A 21,332-nucleotide genomic window follows, 5' to 3' on the forward strand; every position below is an offset into this window, starting at 1 on the left:
TTGTTTAACTTTGCAAAATGCAAATCTGATTGTTTATCTTACCAGTAGAAGAGAGAAGAAGACAGCGGTGAAAAGCGGAGACAGGAGGCTCTGGGGGGGCGGGGGGGGGGGCACAGTTTGCAAACTTTTCTTGGCTGCCTGTGCTGTGAAGTGAAGTGAATGGACACTGTATCCAGTTCTCATACAAACATCCATTTACCCATCAGACCGCTCATTGATTTATTTTATACTTTACCTTCTTTGTTTCTGGCAGAGAGGCTTTAATGGTAGCGTCAGTACACTGTACAAACATTATGCTATTAAAAACTGAAGAGAAACAAAAGAGTTTACAATGTATGCAAATCAAAATATCACACAATAATAGGGATTTTCAGCATGTGAATTTATAAGAAATCTTCTAAAAGAAGATTTTGAAAAACCTTGTGTGGCTATAATCGCTAATAGCGTCTGAAAAATCTCACTGATGGATTTTAGAGTGCATCTAGATACTTGACCACCTTATGGTTCCCTAATGGATAACACACACACACACACACACACACACACCACACACACACACACACACACACACACACACTGTTTAATGAGTTCTTCCTGCTGAATGTCCATACTAACATGCACGTAATGGAAATATTCAGAGGAAATTGCTCCATGAGTGCACTGTCTGTATTATTGCAGGTGGGGTCAAACCACAGTAATTGGACTGAAAACCATGCAATATAAAACAATAACAAAACACAATACGTTGGTTTTGTTTCTTAAGAACATATGTATTTACACCAAATTTTACGTTAATTGTGCATATAATTTATATACAGAAATATAATATATTTGTGGGTGTACGTTTTGTTTTTAATGCATCTTCATGCACTGGTCATTTCATGCAACAAATTCAATTTCAATAAAGGCAGACTGTATTCTGTCCTATAAGTGACCTCTGACCTTCCAGGTCAGACAGGGTGAGAAAAGTAATGAATGATTCTAAGGGGCCTGGAAAATAGTATTGTGTGTGTGTGTGTGTGTGTGTGTGTGTGTGTGTGTGTGTGTGTTCATAAAGGAATGTTTGCTTTACAATGTACTCATAAAATATTTCAAACATTTTCTAAGTTTCCTTATTTTTGTTTTGGGCTTCGAACCAGTTGACAACAATACACACATCCCTCAGTGGTTAACCCCACTCCCTTCTGATCCTGGGGGTGAAGCTGTCCTTGTAAACTCAACTTGAAGCCCACATGTCCCCAACAAGACACGTCAGCACTCCAAATGAATAACGGCTTGAATCCTGGCCAGAATTTGGAATCAGTTTGTGTAAATTCAACTGAACGTCGTAGATGTTGAGACTTTTCCCCACTGTAAGGCTATAGCATGACTTTTTCACAACACTTTTTTGTTGAATAAACATTTTCATAAAAAAGGCTTAAGCATGAATTTTTTTGTGAATCTAAAAACGTAAGGCCATACAATGTCTTTCTCGCATAGTAAGGCTATAGCATGACTATAAAACGAATATCATTTTTTTATGTGATAAGTCACTAAAAGGCAAGGTTATTGCATGACTTTTTTTTACTAATAAGGCTATGACTTTTTATATAGAGTGTTAGAGTTATAAAACTTTAATATTAATTTTTAGCACCATAATGCATGACATTTTGTTATAACCCTATGTTTGTTGATGGAAAACAAAATCATGCAAATATTTTTTCAGAATAAAAGAAGTCATGTAATAGCTTTATGTTTTTTTGTTTTTGTTTATGCCGACAAAAGTGACGCACAGCCTTACGTTTAAAAACGTAAAACGTACGCACATAAAAAGTCTTTTTTGTGGAAAAAAAAATCATATCACACCACCACCACATTTTTTTTTTTTATAAAATAAAGACCAAAAAAAGGGTCTGAGGTTTTTTTTTTTTTTTTTTACCCAAAAAAAAGTCATGCTAAAATTAGTTTTTTGACAAAAGACGAAATAAGTTACGGTTGGTGACGGAAAAAAAACGTCATGACCTCTTTTTGACAAAAAAAGGTCATGCTCTGGCCTGACATTTTTTGACAAAAAAATTCATAAAACATGTGAATTTGAGCTGTCATTGGGGCTGAATGAATATTAAGCAGCGCCCTCTTGTGTTAGCATGTGATGGCACACAGAAATGTGTTATTTAAACATTTTATGGACTGATGATCAATCACTTCTGAAACAAATATTAAGTAGCAAATGACTGTGACTGTAGGCAGAAAATTTGGACAACTGGTGACTGGTGAAGAAAATAAGCCTGAGTTGGAGCGATTATAGAGATTTTAGTAAAGAGAAATATTTTATTGTAACATGACAAACAGTTCCACAGTTTCTGGAAGGTTTCTCCAAAACCTCAGAAATAAAAATGGTCACATTAAAGACAGAAAAACTCACAGTAAAACACTGATTACTCATATTCTTGAATCAATTCTTCTCATAGATCATAGAAGTAGCACAGAAATAAATACACAAAATTACGTTTTGAAATAATCTTATCAACTATCTGGATTGTTTTACTAAAGGAGACATTTATCTTGAATCTGGTCTTCAATCAGATGAACTCAAACAGGCTGAATGGATTGAAATGCTGCTTTACTTTGTCAAACACTGCCACCTAGAGGCTGATTTTGAAATAACACAGCCTTTTCCACCTTTGTACCTAATTTATTAAAAAAGATCAATAAATGAACAGGAAGTTGTACATTTATTGTTCACGTCCACAAACTAAAACCCATGGGTCACAAAGTATCGTCAATAAATACTCTCGAGCGCACAACTACATCTATTAACAGATGAACAATAGTATAATAAACTCAGAGTAAAGCGTTTAAGCAATTCAGGACATTTTTATACTCATATTATCCGTAGTGTGCATAAAGACCTTAATGAGGTTTTACAAAGCAGGTATGCTGAAGAAAGTATCAAGTGTTGAGGTGAATGTTATATCTTGGACAACACCATCAAAATAAACAGACATCTGAAGAATCAAACAAGATATATATAACATTTTTTTTACTACAAAAAGTCAATTGCACAATTAAAATAACACACAAGTGCAAAGTGTTGCCTTTAAAGCTTGATAGCCTGTTGAAACAGTTTTAATATTGACTGATCTCAAAGGGATTCACTGCTACAGTACTTTTTTTTTTTAAACCCTTCAGACAAGGATGGAATCAATGAAAGAAATCAAGCAGAAGTACGTGCTCAGTGATGGTGAGGACAGGCATGGCTCTGTCATGGAACAACACGTGTAAAGGGCCAAGTCTTCTCTTTGACACGACCTATTCTCTCACTCATATCACTTCCAGAGACAACATTTGTCCATGAGCAAGCACATGATGAGAATAATGAGGACAAACATCTTCACCACATGCAGGCAGACGCTCTACTTTGTGCAATATACCATGAATGTCATCATTTACTGGAGCTTCGATGTAACATGTTTTTGAATTGTTCCTGCCACCAATGGTTTGTGTTCTCACAGAGTTGTGAATTCTGAAAAAAGGTGGTTTTCTCCAGACTGTTCCATTAAAGTAGTGACTCTTAAGCTTTTCTTTTCTGTTTTGTTTTTTTTTTCCATAAAGCAACTCAATGTAGATATTGATGCACAGCAGCAGCCTCTGCTGGCATAAGTGGTAATAATGGTAATAGTGGTTTAATCCTTCTGGTAAGCAGAGTACTGCACTACTTGTAATATTATTTAAAAGGAAAAAGGCATCAATATAAGAGATTGACAAAGACAGAGAGACTATTCAAAATGAATAGTGGAACGCAGTTCATGGTCTTATTTGTCAAACCAGAGAGTCAGAGTGTTCCAACTGACCAGCAGTGGCTTCGGATGCTATTTTAATAAGGTCAAAAGTCACATGATGTTGCTTGGAATAAGAATGACCAGATGTTTCAGCACCATGGACAGATCCATGAGAACCAGAGGAGGTGCAACATAGTCACTCACGTCACAGACTGACACCACTGTTCTCTCTGTTGCTAACGTTAGAGAACATGACACCACAGACAGACAGTTGAACCATCTCATTCATGCAGGAACAGCTCGGCCCATCGGGTCAGGTGCTTCAAACGCACCGAAGCAAATAAAGGACGATGTGCGTACGAATTCCTGGGAACCCTCAAAAAACAAAGAGGTGAAATACAAACTGCCGTCTTTCCCTCTCTCCCTCCCCCCTCCTCCTCCTCCTCATGGTGACACACTAAAAAAGTAGTTCATCAAAGACGAAATCAGGCCTGTGAGATGTTGGTACAAAACCAAGTCTTTCCTGTTTTACAGTTCTTTTCCTCACAAAGAGAGAAGCCGGGTCCCACAGAGGCAGTGAGTGAAGTACGGTGTTTTCTTTGGAACAAACAGCACTGCAGCACATCAGCTAATAGAGCCTGGTTCCCAGAGGGGAGCTCAATATAGGACACTCTCCCTCTTCCTCCACTCGAGCTATTAATACACCCAAACAAAAGAAAAGAGGCTCAATGGGAGAACTCATGTGAAGTAAGTTAGACAAGAGCTTTGTAGTGAGGAGCTCTAAGGATTTCAGCTTTTCATGTAGGAAATGGATCTTACTTTATCATTTATATAGTGGTTGCCACTGTGGGAGTAGAAGTACTGTATGTACACTGCCCTGTTAAACTTCAAGTCCAGTAAACGCAACACAACAGCAAAGAGATGCATAGTTTTAAGCATGATAAATGTATATTCAATATCATCTGCGCTAGAAACATCAAACATTATTTCACCAGTTGGACAAAACAGACAGTGCTAAATATATTTATATCTCTATGTATATGTACGTGTATATGAACATGTTTGTTTGCATAACTGCATGACAGGAAGGATCTCATGCAGCTTGGAGCAGCTACCTTGAAGTTAATGCTTTGGTTCAGATTCAGAGTGCATTAAAATAGAAGAAGAGGGAGTAGGTTTGAATGCACAGTGCTCCGACCAAATTGCATCCTAAATTGAGCAGGAAAAAAAAACAAACAACAAAATAAACGGTTCACACACTTGTCACAAATACCCCTGTGCATGAACAGAATACAGTTTTCAAACACATGAGACAAAGCCAGCGTTTCCTGGCCAACACCAGCATTTGAACAAAAATATTCAGGCTGAATCATTAACAGGCGTCACATCTTAAACAGTACAAGTACCAAATCATATGCGGGGTATTAAAATGTGCAAGTAAACAATCTCATATTTAAAAAAAGAAAAAAAACAACAACAAAAAAACCATATACATGTGTTTGAGGTTTGTCCTCAGGTTTTCATAAAGGGTCAAAGTTTAAGACTTTGTGATTCTCTCAGCCTTTGCAGCTGAGAGGTTGAAACCTGTTTCAAGGATGGATGAGACAAAAACTGGTCTCAACAAAGTTCATGTGAAGTGTTGAACCAACATGACACAAGGGGGAAAGAATCTCAGAGAAAAAAAATACTAACTGGTTTCCACTGGACAGAGACCAGACTGCATGTGTCTGTCTGCTGTGGAAAGATGAGTTGGAACGTTCTCAGAAAACCCTGCAAGGACCCCAGTCAACAGATTCGCCATAATACTATCTCAGATTGCACTGTATCGTCACTAAGTGTAACCATGGCAACAAGTTTTGGCACACTTTTTAAAATAGACCATGTTTAACTTGAAAAGGAGCCAGCTGAAGCTTCTTGTTGTCTTGGATCTCGGATTTGATGGATCCGACCTAAGCTGACCTGTGTTTTCCGTTCGGGATGCTTGGTTGTAATGATCACAAGATAATGATGTCAGTAGCCACACAAGGAAAATCCACTGATTGGCTCAATAGTGACGTAAGCACATGGCACAAACGCAATCCTACGCCCCCATCAGAGGCAAGAAATAAACTTGGCTCTTCTTGATCTCCCTCAAACAAGACTCTACTTCTTCTTTTCTAACCCCCATAAATTAGTGGAAGTCCAACAGAGGACTCAGAGATTTGACAACAGCAGCGTATTCATGTGAACGTTGGGTTTCTAACAGAACAGTCAGTTTGCTGAGCTTCATGAGATAATCATTGTTGTAATTTAGCGCTATACAAATAAATCTGAACTGACCTGACGTTCAACTCGTCTTGCTTATAAGTTTGTCCAAATATCTAATTGGACAATTGATAGAATTACAAAAGGGATTAAACCCATCTTGATGACATGACAACAGTCTTTTTAGATGAAACAGACACACATACACAAAATATCCTTTTCTTTTTTTTAAAAGACTCACCGTATCCACTGTTTCTCTTCAGATCAGTCTGAACCATAAATAAGTTAACAATATAGCTTATCATAAATACATTTCAGTCTGTAAAATCCACATATAAATACTGCTCCCTCTTGCCCAGAGTTCCCAAAAAAGAGAAGTGGACGCACGATGCAGCGAAGCATCACCTCTCCTCCCTTTGACACAAAAATACAAAGCATCCACGGTGTAAACTGCGATTTTCCCTTTGAAACCTCTGGGATCATGGACCAAAACAAAGGGCGCGGACAGAAGATTGAGCCGTACTTGTACGAGACTGAAGACGTGTTAAGTGTCTGACTGGACCTGCGGCAATCGAGCAGCCCTTTCATATTCAGACATCGGCGTCAGCATCCTGGTCCCTGATTGATACAGTGTGTGTGTGAAGGACAGACAGAAAGGAGAAAGGCTATTGCTAGTGATGACTGACTGATACTTGAGGTGATGGTTGCGGCTCCTGCTGCATGCTTGCTTTTAGAGAAGTGCGGACGTCCATGCAATTGACTGAACCACAGGCAGATCTGTGGGGGGGTCGGCGGGGGGCGGAGAGGAGCAGAAAGGAGAGCTGTCCTGGTGCTGGTCCCAGTCTTCCTTGGGTTCATGGAAATGAAACCGCCCTCATTGTCCGTCTGAAAAGTGAAATGTCCCTGGTTGTTGCTCGGAGTCCGTTCCCAGGGCCACAGGTGTGTTGACGGGGGTGGTGGAAGGCGTGCTGTTGGAGGGCTGCGGGTTGGCGTCGCCCTCTGCAAATGTCTTCTCCTGAGACTGGGAGGAGGAGGAGGAGGAATGAGTGCTCTCGCTGGAACTGCTGCGTGTCTCTGTGCTGGTGCTGGTCTTTTTCATCTTCCTCCTCTTAGCAAGTGGGGCCTTGTCCACTGTCTGCAGGCGGAACCCTTCCCTCTTACATTTGTTGAATGCCTGCCAAACAAAGAGAAGGGATTAACTAGGCTTTTAACTCCAATATTTATACCATGGTCTGGGTGAATACTCTTTTCTGATTGGCTGGCAGCTGTGCGTGAACACTGTTAGTACACAGGTAGTACACAGGTAGTTTGATGAACCATGATGAACTTTTTTTAACATCCACCATCGACACAACAGTGGCAACATTAAACAGCACATGAGCGTAAAATTTCTTTCAACTTGTTTGGAGCGGACAAGAATTTTTTTTTAATCAGATGCTTCAGAAGAAAAAGAGACTGAGAAGGAAAGACAGAAATCAAGTGAAAAACGACACAGGGAAGTCATACTAGGAGAGTCACCCACATGAGTCAGGGCTTGGATAACACATGAGAACATACATTAATGATCCCTTTTCTGCTTCTTTGGCAAACGATCATGGTATAAGCGGGTTAAATCCACGCATTGGTGAGCGTTAAACTGCCTTCTATTCGTTCAATGTATACTGTATATATTCTATATACATATATATATCTTCTTTGTCTTCTTTGTCTACGGGCTAATCTAATCTCTCATCCAGCCGCTACGTCTTACATTAAAGGTGGCTTTGACGTAAGTGTGGACAGAGACGGTCGAGGAGCCGAGGATGTCTGGGGTCATGAGCGGGTTGGAAGACAGCTGGCTGTCGTCCTGGAGCCAGGAGTTGTAACGTAGACCACACATCTTAATCCGCTTGTTTGGATCCACCGTCAGCAGCTCTGCAGGAAGACGATAGAGACAAGAACCTTCAGTGCCTCACTGGAGCCAAAGATCGACTCGATCCCAGTTTGACGATGAAAGCCGAGCTCAACAATCACTTTCATTTTCCTTTGAGCTGCAGAGGTTGTTATAAACATTTGAAGACAACTGAAAAGGAGGAATGTACCAACAGATTACAAATCTGTGCACAAAGGTTAGAGTTTATAAACAAGCTGCTAGTACATTCTGAAATACACATTACTTTGGTCTTCTTTGTTTGCCAGGAACAGAGCTCAAACTATTTTATTTTAAATTTTGTTGGAATTTTCATTACTTTCTGGTGTATTTAGCATTTAGTTATTAAATATGTCTTTGCTCAAACACACTAGAAACGTCTGTATGGTAATGACACATGTTGTAGTTCCCTTTGTGAGGTATATTGTTCAGTTTTGAGTACAACAACAACTGATCGGGTCTGATCCGTCCTGTTTCATTCTGAATACTCTTCACACTCTCATCACGGTTCTACTCACTAGACTCTAAAACGAGCCACTGTTGTCCTACTTACCTTGTATAAGGTCTTTGGCCTGCTGGGAAACATTTTTCCAGGCCTCGCCTTCAAAAGAGAAATCTCCCTGTTTGATTTTCTTCATTATTTCTTCAGCGCTGGTGTGTGTCAGACTCTTCTCCTGACACTGGAAAGGCACCTGGCCAGACAGCATGGTGTACTGCAACCACACGGACACATTCCATCCATTATTATAAATCTGTCTATAGGTGATTTCCTTCTTGCAGTGTAAACAGGTTACATGGTAAATAATCAATATGCTTTGGAATAATGACCATTGAAATGTGCTGAACAAGCACTGACAACAAATGTGTGTGTTTCACTGAATTAACAGCAAACTCTCACCTTGACCAGTTACTGTCTGTCTGCTAAACTCTCATTCAAATGACGTTGTACGGAACAGTCCTTGGATGGTGGAGGTTCGTCATGCCCTCATCTCTCCCTCTCTCTCTCTCATCATCTTTGCTCCCAGCGCATTGTGCGCAGTTTGTCAGTAGCCATTTCATCACGACTCCATGAGGCACACTACTTCAGTTTCCCCCCAGGGGGCGGCAATGCAAAGCAGCGCTTACACAGAAAGCCCAGGCTCAGGAAGGATGACAAGAAGAGAAATCTCTCTTCTTTCGCTGCCTCCCCTCCGTGTGCCCTCTTATTCTCCCTCTGACCTCTCCTTTACATTTTCTCTCCACACACACACACACACACACAGACAGACTGACACAAAGGCTGAATTAGGACATCTAATACGCTTGGGAGCAGTATCTTAATTTGAGCACGTAGTAAAGCGTCTCCGACAGAGACTCTTCACTCTGTGGAGAGCGTTTAACTGTGTCAGCTAACCACAGGGTGCTGGAGGTTGTAACGCTGAGCCAGGCAGGGAGAGGAATATCATAAAAAATGGGTTTAACAGAATACACACACGCACGCACTAAATGAAGCTCAAGATTTAAATTTCGGTATTAAAACTGTTTACTGATCAATTTATCTTTGAAAGGGAAGATGTAATTTGATTTATTAGAACAAACGACATGAACACTCAGCAACTTTCGTCTCTCTACTTCAGTCTCTCAAGTGACTGTCATGTGTAGACGTGCTAGAAAAACTGCAGGTATGATGAATGATCCCAACAGTCAAACTACTCAGACTTTGTTTTAACGTGCACCTGGTTGCTGTGGTGACACACATCCACTCACCAGAATGACCCCCAGACTCCACAAGTCACAGGACTCGTCGTAGCCGTCGTATTTGAGTATTTCTGGTGCTGCATACTGCAAGGTGAAGCAGGGCGTCTTCAGCAGCTGATTGTCTGGCGGTTTGAGGCGCGCAAAGCCAAAGTCTATGATTTTTATCTCCGAGTTCTCACTCTCGTCTGTGAAGAGCAGGTTCTACAAAGCAATTCAAGACAGGGGCAATCATTTCTTTCTGCTGGAACACTCAGTAGCGTACCAAATTAGAGATGAAGACTTCTCTTGCTAGCTGTATTTGACCCTTGGTGGGGTCAAACAATTCTACTTGTACTTTGCAGCTGATTACAGTCAGATCAGGCTCAACTTAAAACACAGCAATTCTGTTTCTATGACTTATGACCCCCCCACAGAGTGGGTATCATCAGAAACTCTTCTCAGGCAGAATACGATCTCTACTTTGCTGTCATCCTTTACCTCTGGTTTGAGATCCCTGTGAACAACTCCTACGTCATGCATATGACTGACAGCAGACACCAGTCTGCGCATGATGCGGCTGGCCTCGGTTTCACTGAAATGCTGCTTCCTGCGGATCCTCTCCAGCAGCTCCCCTCCACCCAGCAGCTCCAGAACCAGGTATGTGTGGAGCTGTAGAAACAGATTTATCATGTATTTATGTAGTCATATTCACATTTCACACACACTGCTAATAATACAGCAGAAATATGGACCTTTATGTACCAGTAACAGACTGAGCATTTGTTATATGTCTGTGGAAAAAAGATTTCTTTCCATTTTGTTCCATGTTATACTGGTGCACTACAAAGTGGAACAAAATTTCGTTGCCACGGGCTCAACGCAATAAATGGAATAAAATTAGATAAGATAGTTCATGATTAAAAATGTCTATAAATAAATAAGGTCAAAATAAAATAATAATAGGGTGCAGAGAAGAGTCCATCCTTCATGTACATCCTATCATGATGAGATCAAACTATTTCCATTAAAATTAAAGGGAACACATAAAGTGGAGAGGGAATAATATGTGTGTAGAAGGGTAAAGTGTCTCATTAGAGCTGAGGAAAAAAGGATTTGATTGAGGCAAGTCAAGGCTTTGATCCGGGTCACAGACCTCTGAGGTACTGTAATAACCCACTGAGCTCATCAGAACTAAAGTGGTGCTCCTGGGCTTGAAGGACCGGGGCTAATGAACCTGTATACTGTCAGAAACAGAACAGAGGTTGACTATATGGGGAGCATGAATACAATTTGTTTGTTTTTTTTGGTGCAGCTCAGTGAGCCAGCACTGAATCCAGGTTTGTCACGTTCAGTATCACTACATGTGTTTGTGTGGGAAATATGGAGAGACGTTTGTGGGACGATACATGAAAAGACACACACCTCCAGGGCTTCCAGCATCCCCATTAATCTGCCTTGTTCCACTTACAGAACTTAATAAGGCTGCAGTCCCCACAGGCTCCGCGCAGAGACACACAAAACAGAATTTATGGGCAACAAATATGGACGGCATGAGGAACTTTACCTGATCATGGTAAATTTCATGGAGCTTGACAATGTTGGGGTGGCCATCGCAGAGCTTCAAAGCTGCTATTTCCCGCTGAGTCTGTGCCTCCATTCTGTCAGGAAACCAGCAGGAAGTCACACATAACGCTCAGACAATACAGCATATTTATATATAGAGAGAGACTAATTCTTCAGGGGTGTTAATCATTTACCTCAATCTTAATACGTTTTTCGTAACCTGCTCCATTGGTGCTATCTAAGCATGAAATTCCCTGATCAATTCATCTCCAAGTCATAAAATGTTTTATTTGAAAATAATTTGAAAATATTCAAACCGTTTCAATCGGGAATCCAACTGATTCTGGACTCTGAAACACCAACAGTCCAAATAAAAAGTTTGAGAAAATGTAAGTTTCAATGTGAGCTGGCAGACAGAATTAAATTGTTTGTCCCAGATCCTGTGTCAGCACACGTGATCTTCATTGATCCGGGAGTAGAATCATGCAGTAGTGTGGGTTTATGAACATATTAATGGGATTAAGATTTGTTACCTATGTAATAATCATTATCGTAAAAAACATTATTGATGGTAGAAGTTTCAATTTGTTGATGACTGAATTTGACCAACATTTGGTGCAACACAATTGGTTTCCATTCGTTGATTTTGGAGAATTTCCAGTGAACTCCAGTGAAGTTGAGAATCTTCAGGGAACTGAAGTTAGAGCACTAGAACTATAAAAGATCACAATGTGCCATGTGTTGTTGAATGAATGTTCTAAAGTGCATTGAATGTTGAGCTGTGCCAGTATTTCATAAACACTGACTACTGTCAAACTCCTTTAAAAAAACCCCACATCATCAGTTGTTAGTTTTCTCCAATAATGTAACTGATTACAGTTAATTTCATTTGATAACTCTGTTACATGTAACCAATGCTGCACATAAGTATGGCTTTGAGTTTGTACCTCTTGCTGACAATCTTGACCGCATACTTCTGTCCAGTCTTCTTGTGTGTACACCGCCTGCAGATTGAGAAGCTGCCCTCCCCCAGAGCGCTGTCCTTCAGGTCCATCTCATAGCTCATATAGAAAGGTGAGTCCTGTAGGACCAATTAAAGGTTTTGAGGTGAAGATAAGTCCTACAAGACATCACCAGAGTCTAATAATAGAATATCAAAAAGTGAACGGCCTAAGGGATTCTTAAAATCGTGCAAAAAATAATGTATGAATTGATCTGATTTATATAACCCTGTGTGATCATCTACAGATGAAAAGTAAGATATAAATATAGTGGATCTATAGAAACCAAAATAACATTGGTGTGCTGCTTAGCATTTGTTGTGTCCTATAATATGTATACAAACAAGTAAACATTAAAAAAGGGAAAAACACAAATATGAATTTAGATATTTAAGAACACACGAGAGCAACAAACAAAGTCTAGTGAGCTGAAACTGAGCTTTCAAATTGGACGTGGAACTGAATTCAGTATTCCAGGGTTTTGTTGATACAGACAGCGGGTGCAAGCATGGTCAGAAAAGTAATTGTCAAACAAAGTTCATCAAAACATTTCAAAGCAGAATGTTGCATAATGTAAAAGCTTGAAAAGTCCTATTGGCGTCAGGTCTGTCTATCTCAATCTAAATAAAGTCCAGCGCAGTGGAAAGAACCGGAACAGAGAGGAAGTTTTAACAAATCACATCTGTCTGTGACAGCAGTCGTTAGGTTAAGTGTGCTTGTGCAGGGCGGACCCAAGTACATACATCTTACCTTCATCATGGCGCTGCGGGCCACCGCAGCAGAGCCCGGCCTCTCAGAGCCTCCACACAGCTGGACAGGGTCGTCCATCACCACATTCCTCTTGAACAGAATGGAGGGGGCCATGAAGGAGTAGCCCTTTACAGAAACACATGAACATGAACTTGTTTACATGGCACCGGGACATAAGGAGAGACCGGTAAATGGACAGAAGAAAAGTGAAGGTCAAGTTTGTTTTTTCACAAAAGAAAATAATAATCACATTCTACGTCCTCTAGACTGACTGTTGTATTATCTGTTATTATCGATTATTTTTAGATCCTTTTCCCTTCAAATGTCATTAACTAAAACCTGACTCACATAGACAATCCAGCTGCTGCTCTTGTTCTACTGGTCATTGTGGAGCACATCCTGCCTCCTTCCAGCTGTGGAGATCACTGTCACTAATCACTCTTTTACGCCACCACCACGCACGCACGCACGCACGCACTCTTTTTACGCCACCACGCCACGCACGCACGCACGCACGCACGCACGCACGCACGCACGCACGCACGCACCGCACGCACGCACGCACGCACGCACGCACGCACGCACGCACGCACGCACGCACGCACGCACGCACGCACGCACGCACGCACGCACGCACGCACGCACGCCACGCACGCACGCACGCACGCACACGCACGCACGCACGCACGCACGCACGCACCAGCACGCACGCACGCACGCACGCCACGCACGCACGCACGCACGGCACGCACGCACGCACGCCACGCACGCACGCACACGCACGCACGCACACACGCACGCACGCACGCACGACGCACGCACGCACGCACGCACGCACGCACGCACGCACGCACGCACACACACACACACACACACACACACACACACACACACACACACACACACACACACACACACACACACACACACACACCACACACACACACACACACACACACACACACACACACACACACACACACACACACACACAGCTGTGGGGTATGTAGTGACCAGCCATGGATGGACGGAAGGATGGATGCTGATGAATGAGATGCCCTAAATTGCTGGGCTTGAATATTTGATTGCTCTGCTGTGAAATTACGTCTTGACACTCTTAATGCAATTTTAATTTTGTTTTGTGAGGGCACGGAGGGGGAGCGAGTGCACGGTTTAAAAATTGGGATTGATGTCGTTAGCACAGAGATTGCTAGGCTTGCAAATTATAAAGACCACCAAATTTCAGACTGTGTGAATGGCAGCCGAGAGCGAAAAAAAGCCAAGATGAAGTTGGCAATCAAAGAGTAAAGGCGTAACCGAGACAGACGTGGTGATGCTCTCAAAGTGTAACCTTTTATTCCATGAGAGAAGGCAGTTAATGGGTCTATTGATCTATCCAGCTCAAGGATCCAGAAGGCAATCAGAGCTGAAATTTCATGCAATACATCAGACAGCCATCAGCTGGCAGAGTTGTGGGCCATATTACGGTTCAAAGCTACATCAAAAATAGTCATTCACATCTGTTCCTTCAATAGGAGCTGCATATTGGCAGCAATTACCGCAATAAAAGACCCTTTAGTCAATTTGAATACCGACGCACACAGACAGACTCATGTTGACTTACAGCAACCTTTTGAGGACATTCACAACTTCACTTGATGAGTTCAAATGCTGTGGAGTATTTCAAATATAGTCACAGACAAAAAGGTGGAGAATGTATAATGCCATTTTTCATCTGTGTCAACATTTCACACATGCCAGCAACCAAAACCTAGACAAACATCAGCACCGATAGGTGTTAACGGCACCCCCCTGCAATGCCCCGCAGGGAGAACAGAGGAATATTCACAAGTAAAACAGCCTAACATTGTTTCCCCACCCACCTGGAAGATGCGGTCACAGTTCTGAGGCAGAGCTGCGGGGGAGTAGGTGGGGTCCATCTCTGTGAACTCCTCTGCAAAATTGCTGACATCCAGCTCATCCCGAATCACTGGCTTGAAAGGGGCAGGCACCTTCTCTTCGCTGCCAAGTCCTCCCAGTTAATTTTCTAAAAGGGAAACAAAAAAGGTGAAAAACACTTACTTTAGTGTTCCTAAAATGTTTGGGCTCATATTAATGTCCTTTCCTGTTGTGTGACATGTAATAAAATGTTTAAGAGAAGCAGTGACCTGGTAAAAGGGGTGTTTCTTTACATTCTCTGCTCCGTTAGGACCTGAACCTAATCTCTTTTTTTGGATCTTTGATGAGAAGTCGCTGGATGAGGGTCTTTGGCCAGTGCTCCCATGTCTTTTGGGAAAGGAGGATCCTTTTTAGAAATCCTCCTGGGATGTGAGAGACAGATATGGTCAGTGCTGTGGAATGATTGAAATTGAAGGATTGCTGCAAAAAAAACCCAAAACAAAAAATAGCAGGGGAAAATCCATACTTGGCAATGTCAGTGTGAGAGTTTTCATCTCCATCAACAGTGAAGGGTGATCCACCAGTCAAAAGCTCGTACATCAAAACACCCCAAACTCCACCAGTCCACCGCCTGGAATGCATGAACGCACCAACCTGTGACTTTGGCTTGCTGGACTAAAAGAACAACCTCACTGGAGGGAGTGCTCCCATTCAGTGTTTGATTTGATCAAACAGACCGCTGCATTAAACATAAAACAACACATTACCTTATCGTGTCCAGACTCTCCTCCTTCCACAATTTCTGGAGCCATATATTCAATCGTTCCACAGACTGAGAAGGCTCTTTCCACCTAACACAAACATTTTGCACATCAGATATCAAACATAAACAATGACAAGTGTCAAATGATTTATCAAAAGAATAACTCGCTAATCCGTTTCATCATTACCGTGCAATCAGATCAGATTTAAGTGACAGTGGACTTGATTTGGCATCAAATTTCGCATTTCGACTTGTGCATAGAAGTTCATGACATCATGACTGTGGAAAGTAGTTGGCAGGAAATGATGGGAATGCTCTGGGCTGACACATGCATAAAAGTACCATGTGTTTCTGAATAAACAATCTTCAGTATTTACCCTACAAATTATATTTGTTGTAACATACAAATTGACAATTTATGTTGTTATATTTCCACATTACTGATATTTTCTCTGACTTACAAATACAAATATGTTACAAAATATATGTAACATAAAAATATACAATAGTCAATGTCTTTACAACCACTTTTTGAATCATGGGAACAAACTAATGACTCAGTTCTGGCTCAAACTTTTGAAATGTATCATAATGTTTTAATTAAACGTACCTGATCAAATTCCTTACTAAGGCCAAAGTCTGTGAGCACGATATGGCCATTTGAATCAAGTAAAAATATTCTCAAGCTTCAAGTCACGGTAGACAATGCCGAGCTGCAAATACAAACATGACAGAAGTGAGGCAAACAGTGACTAAGCAGCAACAGATAACAGCTGACCATCAGAGAAGCTGAAGATATTTTACCTTGTGTAGATGCTCTAATGCCAACACAATCTCTCCACTGTACAAGGCGACTTCTTGCTCCTTGAACCGCACCCTTTGCACCAAGTGTGTAAAGAGCTCCCCCACCATTTACATAATCTATCATGAAAGAGATTACATAACCATGAAATATTTCATGCAGCACATATTAATGCATGTTGGTTAGTTAAATGTCGGCTTGTAAGAATTCATTTAGCTCGTATAGCTTCTCTTTTACTAGAAATCTCTAGCAGCAGGAAATTTACACAAAGAACATGCTAACCGAGAATGAGGTGAAGCTTGGTGTCGGTCTGGAAAGCATAGTGAAGTGTAACGAGGAATGGAGACTGCCGGATATGCTCCAGCACTTGACGCTCCGTGCGTGTGTGTTCTGCCGTCTTTGCTTTTTGTACGATAGTGGCCTTCTTTAAAACCTTCATGGCGTACAGCTTCCCCGTATCATGACCACTCACTTTCCTCACCAGGAACACTTTGCCATATGCTGGCGGATAATGCAAACAAAGACAGAGGACAAAGTTTAAAGCAGATCAAAGCTTTTTACAGAAATGATGGTATGACATGACATCATAATTGCAAAACACACACATATTTTACACCAGACTGACTGAATGTCATGTTCTGTGCATTACATGGAAACTCACCTCCAGTGCCTAGCACTTTCAGTAGCTCAAAATTTTCTATTCCCACCCTCTCTACATGGCCTGTCAGGTTGGCTGAAACAGAAATAAACATTAAAAGAGAATCTGATCAGACAGCCATTTACTAAACAAACAAAAAAAAACCTTACATATTCAGGACAAATAAATAGCAAATACTGTGGTGTGATGTCTTGTTGTTCACATGATATTGATTTTAGCCCAAAACAAACAATCATGTCTTGTATATGTTCTGCATGTTTATTCAGTAGGTATATCTAATTGTACATTTTTTCTTTTCACTTGGTTTGCAGCTTATGGCCAAAAAACAGAAGAAAGAATATTTTTATATTATTTTATTTTATAACTGTGCCCACATGATAAATAATGTATTCTTGAAGACACTCATCTGTTTAAAACTGAGGTGCAAAAGACTCAAAACTAAAGCTACAAAGGTTAGAGAGGTCAGCAGCATTGAAAATCTTTTCATTCTTTTTCACTACTTACTCTCTGAGAGTTACTAGATTTATGATCGTTTTACATGCCCCATTACCTTGGCTTTATTCATGTATCTTTAATGTTGAGTAGTGTTTAAGACATGATTTTCTGTGCTCACACTAATGGCCAAAAGACATTGCCAATGGATTTTTTGCTTACTGACAACGACTCTTCGTGTCTAAATCTAAATCTCCCACTGCGGCTGACTGAGCATAGCGTGCACTTTTGACATGCATGTCCATTGTAGTGAAAACATTCCTTCTGTCTCACACTCTCGAAATAGGCTGTTGAGCAATTAAAGCAGCTGATTTCCCTCTTGCTGCCTCTCCTGTTACACATGACAAGAAATGCTATGACTATTAGGCTATTCAAGTGCACACAGTATCATTTCACAACAATAATCCTGTCCTTCAAATTTGAAGTCAGAGGTTTTGGTTGCATAACCCCCTTTATGTGCTCACCCTGCCAAGGCCAAGTTTGATTTCAGTGTTTATTAATAGACTGGCAGAGGTGTCCGACCAGAGGATGCCTGACTGCTGGACGAGAGGAGGCAAATGTCAGTGTTCCTCAAAATAAAAAGCCCTTCCTCAAATTTAGGTTGGTTTCCTGTGTGTTCAAAGTGAAAACAATCTAATAATAGGCCATTTTGTATGGTACACATTATGACTTGTCAAAGCAGGAAAAGCACAGGTGGAAACCCCATTATTAATGATGACCCCCATTCCATTAATTGTCCCAGTAAGCCGTGTCAGTGAGTGACCGTACACAATGCTACTGCCCTGCTTCTGGCTCAACTCGACTGAGTGCAGCTATCATTAATGTTATTAACTGCACCGTTGCTTTTTCCTGCTCAGACTAGACAAAACAGCTGCTGCGAAAAGGGCCTTTGCTTTCCACATTAGGAAAAGGTTTGACTTTTGAATCATATTATCCATTTACAGACTCAAATGCTGTACAGAGAGTCAGTTTGGAGAGTAAAGAGTAATACTGTGTTCTGTAGTTGTGAACTGAAACAAATTAGGTTAAATATCTGTAGTGGTCTTCCAAATGGGCTTAGTGGGTATGTACATGATGTGTACCCCTGTTCCTCTCTACTTTTCCTGAGTAGGATTGATGTAATACAATGGGGTACACATGAAACAAGTGCAAATGACAACTGGACAGGCTGCATATTTAAACCAGGGGTGCAGCAGTAGTCATGTTGCAGCCTGAACAGAAAAAGACATTTGCACTGTGTGTTTTATGAAAGCAGCTGCACTGAGAAGTATTCAACTTCCTTCAACTACTAATGAATTAGCTGAACAACTCAACTCAAAACCAGTCCCATTCTGAGTAGCTTCATATTGTAAAGGATGAAACATTTTCAACAGTAACTTTTGTCTTTTGTCAGTTTGTCTTTATTATTTTAGCTACATTTTGTGCCTGCTTCTACTGTTTCATCTAGTAATTTTCATGTCTACAAGGAAAACAAGAGTCATCAAGAATCGGTACATCCATAAGATGCATTCCAAGGAGGCAAAATGGGGTGAAGAAGAGAGCAGCAATCTCACAGGCTCATTTTGAGGTATACAACAATACAACTCATACGATACTCATGAATTGTTGATTCAATGCCTAGTACAGTGTGTAGGCACAATATTAATACACGTTTTTCCTCAGTGACATGTCAACAGTTCAGTACAAGTTAGCTTCGCAGTGCCTGCTAATGATTCCAGTCGTTAACATTTCATTTAATTTAAGGAAAAGGGCGTTGACAGTCGCATGAACTTGCTGACAAACTGTATCACGGTCAGAATTAACCCTTGTTAAACGTACCAACTAATGCTACCCTGTGCTAATGTGATTAGGCCAAGTTGACACGGTTATTAGCAAACGTTTGTAACAGTGTGTTAGATAACGTGGCTTAGCAGTAACGTTACAGGTAAAAAAAAAAAAAAAAGAAGCTAACGTTAGCCTTCCTCTGCCATTTGTGGACCAGAGTAACGTCAATGAAACGAAGCTAGCCAGCTAACATTTCTATTCTGACACGTGTCTCCAAAAAGATAAATGGATGCGTCAAAACCAGTTAAACTAGGTCGAAGAAAACTTACCATTTTTTAGCTCATGTTTCACAGTAAATAGGTCTTCTCTGGAAGCTCCCTCCATTGGAGATGGCATCGTATTTTCCTGCTCCAATTAGGACGCTTTTCACAGAAGGCTACGCTCAGCTCACAAGCTAATTTGCGATAATAAAAATGAAGATTTCTTCCACGCAGAACCGGAGCATTGGAATCCTATGAATTAGCTCTAAGGCTGACTGACATAGAGGCAGAACGTTGTCACCAAAGCAGACCTAAAAGGAAAACACTTGCCTCTGTCAGGAGGACACCTCTGCCACTTACCTTCGCAACCAGGAAGACCCTCTTCCCTGATTGGCGTTGCTATGTGAAAATCCGACCTCGGATTGGCTACTTTTGAGGTAGCGACACATAGTCCCCGCCTACTTCCAAACACTGACGGCTGCCTTCCTGACACTTATGTCAAAGGTCAGAAGTCAGAAATTTGTAGTTCAATTAAATGCATTCATTATCATGCATCAGCGTGAAAATGAATAGTAGAATAAAAAAACGATTGCATTTGTTCATAATTCTGTCATAAATCTCAGTGTATGTTTCAATATTCAGGAGCTGTGCTTATTTTTCATTGTTACCATCATTCTTTGAGTGATTTCTTTAATCACTGAAAATGTACAGCTGGTAATCTAGCTGGGTATTTGCTGGTCCAAACTCAAACTATACTGAGGAGATTGTATAACTAATATTTAAAGTTGCGATTACATGTCGTTTTGTAGATGCCCAAAAAAGTAAATATTCACCAACAAATGCAAATGAGCACATTAAATGACGATGAGTGTTCTATTCTATATATTCGAGAACATTCTCTTGCCTCAATCCAGTTTGCAGTTTAAAATCAGACAGATTTGTGTTTGAAATGGTCCTGTGCCTCCTCCTTGAGGAAGCTGGTTGCCATTGCTTTCCTTTCAAAGATTTTTACGTCACATGGGTAAGGAATATGGATGACTTCAGTTCTGATGTGAAATATCTGACAGATCTCTAACAGATTCAACTTCTCCTTGTGTAATATCTCATGATCCAGCAGTCAGTTCTGTCATCATAATCTGTTTTCCAGAAAAATGAAGTGCAAGGGCATTGAAAGATTCCAGACCAACAGCTGACTATCTATTATAAGATACAGTGTGAAATCTTTTTTTGTTTTGTCATTTGATCTACAAAGATAATTGGCACAAGGTTTAAGACTTTGAAATAAATCAATGTAAATTAAATGGAATGCTAATTTAAAAATTCTGGAATTAAAAAACACCTACTCAGTTTACTGGGGGACTATATCCAAGCTGAGGTGTATGTATGTGGAGTATATGAATTACACTGATATATAAATATCACATAACTAAAACATATTTCAATACATCGGAAGACGAGCTTCTTGGGGGGAAATGCAAAGTGGGTTTATGCAGTCGCAATGTCCAGTCAGCGGTGGTTTTGACATGGGTTTCGATGAGGATTGTACTCCGACGCGTAGGGAGGGCGCTATTGAGCTGGACACGTCAGGTAGAGTTTATTAAAAACAAGGAAGAAGACGCCGAATTCAACGAAGAAGAAGAAGGGGGTTTGGCTAATTAGCTAGTTAGCTTCACGCCGCCGCTGACTGACCTCCGTTCCATGATGGCCGGTGTTAGAGCCCTTGGTGTTCTTTCTAAATTGTCATTAAGGA

General features: G+C 40.9%; 1 protein-coding gene across 1 annotated transcript; it reads right to left on the reverse strand.

Annotated features, from left to right (window-relative positions):
- Positions 1 to 6,879: 6,879 nt before the first annotated feature.
- On the reverse strand, positions 6,880 to 19,718 carry LOC144738937 (ribosomal protein S6 kinase alpha-5-like). Its single transcript, XM_078621932.1, is given in 23 exon segments — positions 6,880 to 7,179; positions 7,756 to 7,919; positions 8,468 to 8,627; positions 9,661 to 9,852; positions 10,129 to 10,299; positions 11,195 to 11,288; positions 12,141 to 12,274; positions 12,945 to 13,070; positions 14,828 to 14,959; positions 14,962 to 14,991; positions 15,113 to 15,175; positions 15,177 to 15,206; positions 15,208 to 15,265; positions 15,370 to 15,452; positions 15,454 to 15,474; positions 15,611 to 15,694; positions 16,217 to 16,279; positions 16,281 to 16,319; positions 16,411 to 16,512; positions 16,514 to 16,527; positions 16,691 to 16,909; positions 17,070 to 17,141; positions 19,652 to 19,718. Coding segments are annotated over 23 exon segments (2,418 nt in total).
- Positions 19,719 to 21,332: the final 1,614 nt, after the last annotated feature.

The sequence above is a fragment of the Lampetra planeri genome, unplaced genomic scaffold (genome assembly GCF_965212315.1).
Source record: "Lampetra planeri unplaced genomic scaffold, kcLamPlan1.2.h2 scaffold_1233, whole genome shotgun sequence".
In the NCBI taxonomy this organism is placed as follows: domain Eukaryota; kingdom Metazoa; phylum Chordata; class Hyperoartia; order Petromyzontiformes; family Petromyzontidae; genus Lampetra; species Lampetra planeri.